The sequence below is a fragment of the Microtus oregoni genome, unplaced genomic scaffold (assembly GCF_018167655.1).
Source record: "Microtus oregoni isolate MIOR12 unplaced genomic scaffold, Mior012 000019F_ref0000042, whole genome shotgun sequence".
NCBI lineage: Eukaryota > Metazoa > Chordata > Mammalia > Rodentia > Cricetidae > Microtus > Microtus oregoni.
The window spans coordinates 4,407,216-4,416,118 of NW_024543078.1; the positions used below are offsets into that span (position 1 = coordinate 4,407,216).

General features: G+C 56.7%; 1 protein-coding gene across 1 annotated transcript; it reads right to left on the bottom strand.

Moving 5' to 3' along the window:
- Positions 1 to 4,691: 4,691 nt before the first annotated feature.
- Positions 4,692 to 7,711, bottom strand: Nmrk2 (nicotinamide riboside kinase 2). The gene is made up of 7 exons (XM_041669800.1): positions 7,634 to 7,711; positions 6,504 to 6,594; positions 6,072 to 6,120; positions 5,563 to 5,719; positions 5,297 to 5,368; positions 4,976 to 5,082; positions 4,692 to 4,864 (listed from the first exon to the last, which is right to left on the bottom strand). Exons 1-7 carry the CDS (start codon positions 7,657 to 7,659, stop codon positions 4,779 to 4,781), a joined length of 588 nt encoding a protein of 195 aa, XP_041525734.1. The 5' UTR covers positions 7,660 to 7,711; the 3' UTR covers positions 4,692 to 4,778.
- Positions 7,712 to 8,903: the final 1,192 nt, after the last annotated feature.

Sequence of the window (8,903 nt, forward strand, 5' to 3'; positions counted from 1 at the left end):
GGCTGTCCTTGCACTGTGTACCCCAGATCCGAAGTGCCTGGATGACAGGCTAATGTCACCACAGATAGTTCTATTTGTGGTTTGTCCCCCCCCCCACGGCTTTAGCCTCATGTAGGTCAGAGGACACTGGTATGTGCCACCCCCACCCCCACCCGTCACAGCCCGGATCAGGTGCTCAGAGCAGATGTGGCCTGGCCAAGTTCATGGTTCTCAGTTCTTGACCATACTTGGGCAAGACACTGCCTCGCTTTTAATAACCTGGCGAGGAGCCCGCGGCGAGGCTATAAAGCCAAGCCTGCAAGCCTCCGGCGGCTCCTTCAACCCCTGAGATCTTAAAAGTAAGTACCCAACCACCTCCCCGGGGTCCTTGGCCCTCACCGAGGCTTCATGCGGCCATGGTGACCCCAAAAAGTAAAAGAAAGAATTGTGTTAAAGTGAAGGATGAGTGAAACACAGACCCTGATGGTCCCCAGGAGCTTCTGGGACAGTGGGCGGAAAGGAAAGGTGACATGCAACAGGGTGGAGAGCCAGGGGCACTCCCGTCCCACCCAAGTGACCCCAACAATGCATGTGTGTCTTGGTGTGGGTGGTGAACAGCTGAGGGACCAAAGAGGGGACACCCTCTGTCCCCAACCCCAGCTCTCCCTGGGTCCGCAGCCCCTGACCTTCTGTAGTCTAAAGTCACCTTGATTTTGGTTTGTTTTTTCTTGAGACAGGGTCTCTCTGTGTAGCCCTGGCTGTCCTGGAACTCACTCAGTAGACCAGGCTGGCCTCGAACTCGCAGAGATCCGCCTGCTTCTGTCTCCTGGCTAAAGGCATTTTGCGGCTGTCCACAAGTATAGATGTGTCCCCAAATTCCACCTCTGTCCACCTTGCTTCAGACCTGCTGGCTGGGGAAGCGAGGAGATGCGATCTTCATGTCTGAGATTGCTTGCAGTCTCTAGAGTTGGCCCATTGGATCTGGGGAGCCAGGGGGGACATCTGCAGTTGGTAGCTTCTGTCTCTTCTGTCGGCCCCTCCCCTCTGGCCTTGGCTGGTTCTCCACTCAGCTCTGGGGCTGCCCCCCTTCTCTGGCCCTTGGGGATCTTACGTCTGGAGTGCGGTGCCCTTTGGCCCAGGTGGGGCTCAGGGGTATAATGCTGACTGAGATCTCTGCTGAGTGTGAACGGATGTCAGAGACAGGTGGCTGCGTTGACACCCACCTCCAGGTCCTGACCAAACTGTCACCTCAGCCCCTATGATGGTTATTCGGACTTGGGGTGTGTGGGTTGGGCGGGGTGACAGTCCTAGGACTGGGTGGTTGGGCAAGGCACTTGGGCTCTCTGAGCTGGGAAGTCGAGTAAAGATAGACACAGTGGCTCCCGGTAGACCAGATGGCAGGTGGAGATGGGGACTCCAGGCAGGGGACCTTATATATGCCAAGCTCCTTGGTACCTGGGGATGACTTAGCTGACTCCTGACTCCGGGGCTGGTGAGCGTCTGTGTCAGCAGTGACTCTTACTGGAGACCGAGGAGCCTTGGGCTCATTGTGTGGGAATGTCTGGTTGGGTGCTCTGTGTGGGATATCCTGGACTCTGGAGTGTGCTGAGCAGTGTCCCTGACCCCACCCGCTCTGTGCCTGGAGCTCCCCTAGAGTGACATGTGTCTCCAGACATCACCTGGGACCCTCAGGAGAACACAGCCACCAACCTGAGATTTTTTTTCTTTTTTGAGATAAGGGTTTATGTAGCCCAGGCTAGCCTCCAACTCACTGTGTAGCCAAGGCTTGAGCTCCTGCCTCAGCCTCTGAGCGAATGCTAGGATGATAGACTTGTGCCAAAGTGCCCATCCTGAGCCACCTTTCTGTAACAGACCTTGGACAAGGGTCTCCGCCTCCCCTGAGCCGCAGCATCCTTGACTATGGAAAAGCAACACTCTGTTCCTCTGAGCTACAATATTGGGGTGACCTGTGTCTGTTCCAGACTGTCCCATCCCCAGTTAAACTGATGACGTCTGGGGTGTTTGCAGGGAGCTTGTGTCTGAGTGGGTGGTAGGATACCACTGACGGCCCTGGGCTGGCTAACTCTGCTAGGACAAGGCTGATGTAGGTGGATGTCCCTGGCACCCTCTGTCGCTCTGGGAAGGCCGTGAGGAGCTTTTCCAAGCAGAGCAGGAGTGCACATCGAGGTCCTGCTTGCCCGGCAAGGGAAGACCACAGACCTGGGTTCAAATTCTGACTGCTGTGTGATCCCAAGCAAGCAGCTCTCCCTCTCTGAGCTCTGCAGATATGGGACATGCGATAAACCAATCTTAAAACACAGCCCCCCCCCCCAGTGTGCTGAGGACAAGGTGGTTGGTCCCTATAAATGAGGAATGTTCTAGGGAGACTGAGCAAGCTGCTCTCAGCATTTAAAAACATTCTTGCTACATTTGTGTTTGCATGTGTATACATGTGCTGTGTGTGTGTGTGTTTATTTTGGTTTTTCTCATGGATATGGATGTTTTGCCTGCATTTTTGTCTGTGCACCACGTGTGTGCAGTCCCCACAGAGACCAGAAGGGGGCGTCTGGTCCCCTGGAGCTGGAGCTGTAGATAGTTGTGAGCTGCTGTGTGGGTGCTGGAGATTGAACCTGGGTCCTCTGCAGGGTGGCCGTGTGCTAACCATGAGCCACTGCTCCAACTCTCTAGTTCATTCTTTATTCCATGAATCATGTCCAGGCTGTTTGTGGGGCTGCCCTGAAGCCACCTCTGCCTTGTCCCTGTCTCAGGCTGAATTATTTTGGGGACAGTGACCAGATGAGCCTGATCACAGAGCGTGCCTGGGACAAAGGCCAGGGGTTGGCAAGTGCCACAAGCCGGTCCAGTCCTGCAGGTCACGGGAACTTCACTGTCCTCCTGTCCCTGAAGCTGCGGCCCTATGGCGCATCCTGCCCCTTGTCGGTCATGTGACCTCTGCAGAGGGGGAGATGATAGATGTCTTCAGTATTCCAGGCAGGTGTAAGGCCAACCTACGCCTGCCACAGAGTCTCACAGACACTGGGTAGGGTGAACCAGGGTAAGGGAAAGGTATGTGGGGGCAGGATGAGGGTTCAAGACCAACCGAGCGACAGGCGCCTCATTCCAAAGCACAACAAAATAAAACACCCTTAAGTTTGAAGTCTGTAAAATTTAAGTGTTAGAAAATGGAATTCAGCTGGGCGGTGGTGGCGCACGCCTTTAATCCCAGCACTTGGGAGGCAGAGGCAGGCGGATCTCTGTGAGTTCGAGACCAGCCTGCTCTACAAGAGCTAGTTCCAGGACAGGCTCCAAAGCTACAGAGAAACCCTGTCTCAAAAAACCAAAAAAAAAAAAAATGGAATTCAAAAGCCAGGCAGTTTTGGCACACACCTTTAATCCCAGCATTTAGGAGGCAGAGGCAGGCGGATCTCTGTTAGAGGCTAGCCTCATCTACAAAGGGAGTTCCAGGATAGCCAGGTTTACACAGAGAAACCCCCTTTCAACCCCCCCCAAAAGAAAAAGAAATTGGAATTCACAGGAAAAGAAATTTGAATTCACAATTTATTTTATTGCATTTATATTATTTTATTATCAGACAGAGTTTCATGTAGTCAGAGACCTCAGAGTTGCTGTTTAATAGAGCACCCACCCACCCATCCATCCATTCATCCACCCGTCAACCCATCCATCCATCCACCCACCCACCCACCCATCCATCCATCCACCCACCCACCCATCCATCCATCCATCCATCCATCCATCCATCCATCCGTCCACCCGTCCACCCGTCCATCCGTCCACCCATCCACCCATCCATCCATCCACCCATCCATCCATCCATCCATCCATCCATCCACCCACCCATCCACCCACCCACCCACCCATCCACCCACCCACCCATCCACCCACCCATCCACCCATCCATCCACCCATCCACCCATCCATCCACCCACCCATCCACCCACCCATCCACCCACCCATCCACCCACCCATCCATCCACCCACCCATCCACTCATCCATCCACTGTCACATTATTTCCTATATGTAATTGGGATGCTATCATTGCAATACCACAGATGACCATGAGGTGTCGCACTCAGGCCAATTAATGGACTCTGCGGCCCCCTCCCCACATATTCACATCCCAGCATCAGCAGGATGCTCTGAGCCTCAGTTTTCCCTTTCATGAAGTGCACACAAATAATAAAACGTCACCCTCAGGCTGCCACCATGGCTCAGGAGGTGTCTGATTGTGTGAGAGAGGAGACATGCTAGGTCCCAGACCCAGTAGGTGTGTGCTTTGGGGCTACCGTGGGAGATTCTGGATAATCTTACAAAGTGAGAATTGGCTTTGGAGGGAGGCTCGGATGGGAGACTGAAGGTCTCAGGACTCCCTCAAGAACTCTAGACTCTCAACCTTCAGTCTTGGCTGAACATACCTAACCTTGCTGTGTGACTTCTCTGTGCCTGTCTAGATTAGGGGTGATAATTTCCCTCTTCAAGTTCATAAAAAATGTCTCCTTTGGGGAAAATGAGGCATGTTAGCAAGGTTACAGACAGGTGGAGGCTGACAGTGTCCAGTGCTCTTGGCGTCAACAACATAGCGCTGGAGGGAGGGTGGGTTCATCTATTCATAGAGACCACAAGGCACCAGAGGTTAAAAAACACAGTTCAGTTTAATGGTGAGTTGCTGCCGCCTCTCAGTGTGGGGGGACACCCCCTCCTGTGTACAGGTCCCCTGAGGGGAACATCACAGCGCCCAGCCCAGTCTGCGCCTCACACCAGATGATGTCCACAGTTGCTAGGACCGGTTCAGCAGCCTGTTTTGAACGTCCTCCAGAACCTGCCTGAAGAGTTCCTCACGGGACTTCGTGCCATCTAAGTAGACTGGAACCGGAAAAGACCTGTGTCAGGGCTGGGCCGCAGGTGGGGCTGGGCTGTGCACTCTTCGGATCCCAGGGAGACTGGGGGTGAGACTCGGGCGACTCCCAGGCTTACCCACTTCCACTCCGTCCTGCTCCATCTCCCGTTTATACTTCTGGTACATGGGCCACACGTGACCATCAAAGAGGCCAGGGGGATCAGGGACCATGTAACTACGGTTACTGGAGCGAGAGAAAGAGGCAGCGGGACTGTCAGGGCAGGGCGCTGCTCCACAGACCTTGGGTGGAGGAATCACACCCCTAGACCAAGGCTGTGGCTGGGGGACCCCGACTTCCACACCTTCCCACCACTGAGCTGAGCCTGAGATGCGTGGGAAAGGGTGGGGTGGGCTCCCGGGACGGTGCCCCAAGGACATCCCCTGTCCCTGCAACCCACCTCCTCCTCCGCTTGCATTCCTCATACGGGACAGTCAGGAAGTAGCGATGGCTGTACATGTCCACCAGGGGCCTGGTCGGGGAGGTCACAGGTCAACTGACACCCCTGCAGCACCCGCACGTCTCCCAGTGTTCAGACCCGCCCTACTTCCACGGTCCAAACTGACAGAGAGGTGCTCAGGGCCCAAGGTCACACAGCAGGGCGGCTCAGCCTGGGGACCCGAGCCCTCGAAGGTTCTCTGGGTTCTCTGGCGACAGCAGGCTTACTTGTAGCTGTACAGTAGGAAGCCGTCCAGGAGGAGAATGTGGGTGTCCGAGGCGCTGGGCTGGAGGCTGACGCCGTGAGCGCGCGCGAACTTGAGTGGGTCCTTCACCCAGGCGCGCACTGTGCTGAGCATGGCCTCCATGTCCAGGGACTCGAGCACTAGTGGGAAGATGACGGGGTTCAGACCGGGATGCGGAACAGGGACAGAGGGGGCGGGGGGGGGGGACAGACGGGGCAGAGGGGGGACAGACGGGGCGGGGGAGACAGATGGGCGGGGGAAACAGACGGGGCAGGGGGGACGACAGACGGGACAGTGGGGGACAGATGGAGCAGAGGGGGGACAGGCGGGGCAGGGGCGACAGATGGAGCAGAGGGACACAGACGGGACGGGGCGGGGGACAGAAGAGGCAGGGGATGACAGACAAGGCACAGGGCAGCACCACAGGGCGCAGTGGGGACAGACGGGGTGGGGGCCACAGACGGGGCGGGGGGAGGCGAATATGGCACTTACCGTCCCACTGTTTGAAGCCGTCCTCCCCAACCGCTATTTGGTCCTGGGGCTGAAAGACAGGACCCCAAGTCCGGGCTTAGACCTGCACCTACCCAGCCTTAGTCACCCCTCTGGGGGCTTCTGGGACTGCCATGCCATGAGCCTGGAGGAGCTTGGGGTCCTGAGCGGGTGGAGGTTGAGTTGGAGACTCTCCCTGCCTATCGCCTGTCACTCCTTCCTTCTGAGCCCATTGCACAGAAGGGAAAGCAAAGGCATAAAGGGTCACGAGCTAAAAACAAACAAGAAAACCCAGCATGCCACAGTGAAGTCACCCCCGTTAGCCTAGTAGGGTTCCCCAGCACAGGGGATTGATCCTTTTGGGGATGTGCAGGTCAATGGGAACGCCCTGCCTTGTGTCCTCTCCAGCCCACCACCCCTGCGCAGGGCAGCCACCTTGAAGAAGTCATCCTGGTGGATCACGCAGCAGTTGGGTAGCGCTTTGTGGAGGCGGTTGGTCAAGGTGCTCTTCCCGCCGTTGGTCATGCTGCAAGGGTGCATGCGTGAGGTCGAGGGGTGACGCCAGGGCCCCGTGACCTGAGCAGGCTCTCCCACTGTGCTGCTCCTGCCTAGTAGGATGGTGTGCATGTATGTGAGCATGTGTGCGTGCACGTGTGTCTGCGTTGTGCGAGTGTGTGCGCGTCTGTGTTGTCAGTGTGCGTGTGTCTGTGTGTGTGAGAACATGAGGGGGGAATCAAGCTCCTGTGGTCAGCGTGAAGCCCCGTCCAAAACCTCCCAGTGAGGGGGCTGGGGGCGTGGTCAGGGTGGAGCCCCGCCCAGAATCCCCCCAGTGAAGGGTTGGGGGCGTGGTCAGGGTGGAGCCCCACCCAGAATCCCCAGTGAGGGCCTGGGGGCGTGGTCAGGGCAGAGCCCCGCCTTAGGGACAGCAGGGGAGTAGGTCATGGCATCCTGCCTCTTAGGGTGACTGAGGTGGGGACTCAGGTCATCCTCAACCATTCTGGAGACATGGTTGTTTGCAGTCATGGTTCTGATGGCCCCCATGTGGTGGGGTCGTGGGGTCCCTCACAAGAAGGTCTATCTTAACCAGGCATGGAGGCACACCCAGCTAAGGGCTAAGACAGGAGGATCTTCAGTTCTGGGCTAGTCTGAGCCACAAAGTGTGACTATGTGGAACTCCATCTCAATATTAAAAGTAAAAAGAGGGCTGGGCGGTAGCCAGTGCTGAGGGCTTGCTTTGTAAGCCTGAGGCCCTAGATCTACCGTCTTGCCTCAGAATAAAATAAAACAAACCCGGGGTGTTCATCTTGCCTTGTCCAGGCATCTGCCCCCATCCTCACAGGGCTGGTCCCCAGATTTCCAGCAGGTCTCCCCATCTCTTCCCGGGACTTTTTAAAACAATCTACGGAGGTACAGCCCCTGTGCCCTCTGTGATCACAAAGCCCCCCACACCCCTCAAGCCAACCCTCCCCAAGCACTCAGACCGTGGGCAGCGGTGGCCGCCTTCCCAGGGCCTCAGGGCTTTCCCCCTCCCAGTACAGGTCACACGCCAGGCCCCCAGGGCTCACCCTCCAATGCCCACGATGACCTTCATGCTGGGGACTGGTCGAGACCTGGTCCTGACCTGCAGAATGCTGCTTGGGGGAGTCCCGGCCTCATTGACAAAGCCCTAAGCCTTTATAGGTTTGGGCAGCCTGGAGGCAGCCCCAGGGGAGGAAGTACCCCAAGCTGGGGGTGTGGGGGGAGCACCTGTTTCGCAGGCTGCAAATAGCTTCGGTAGGGTAGCCTTTTGCCTAAATTAGTCAGGAGCCAGAGAGCAGAGGAACAGCAGCCAACTTCCATCCTATGCCCCTGTGTCTGCCTCCCCTCCTCCCTCCCTTCTCTCCCCCCTCCTCCCCATCCGACCCGGTCACACCTTTCTATCCCTAAAAATATCGGCCTAAGTTTGTGTTCCCTGGCTTGACCCCGACATTGAGACTGGCTCTTATGGGGCCAAAAAAAGAGCCTGCTCCTTCTGCCTCTGTCTCCCTCCCTCCCCCAACCCCTGCCCACCGCCAGCCCCAGCGAGGCCCTGCCAGGAAATCCAAAAGTGTTGTGGCTAACATGGGTCTAGACTCACATGACTGCCTTGCTCTGGTGGCCTTTTCATGTGACCCTGTCATTGTGAACACATGTGACCAGAGTCACTGAGATCAGGCTCGGGGGAGCCAAGGTGGGGTTTTGTGCACACCCCATTCTTTGTGTGCAGCCATGTACGGAGGCAGGGGGTCTATGCCAGGCATCTTCTGGGGTCTTCCTATGGCTGGGGCCTCTGTTTCCCGAGTGCTGGCATGAAAGGTGTGCACCACCACTACTTGGCCTATTTATTTTATTTTTGTGTGTATGTATGTTGTCTGTCTGTGTACCACAGGCATGCTTGGTACTCAGGAGGCCAGAAGGGGTGTCAGGTCCCCTGGAGCTGGAGACACAGGTGGCCTTGGGAGCAGCAGGTGCACTAACCAGTTCTTTCTGAGGTGGGGGGGGGTCTCACTGAGCTGGGCTATTTAGTCAATGACCCCCAGGGACCCTCCCTTTTCTGCCTCCCCAGCACTGAGTTCCAGGTACTACCACTGTGCCTGCCTTGTGACTGAGACAGAAAGATACGGTGGCTGGACCCGGAGCCGCGGGGCGGGAATGACGGCCCGGGACTGACTGAACGAACAGGTTAGGGGGCCAATGGGTGCCATGTGAGTCTGCATGCAATGGAAGGCCCACCCAGCCTTCATCCCGCCCTCTCTAGGGCCTGGAAGGACCCGACACATCCAGGTGACTGCACACTGGTCAAGTCTCCATCCATAC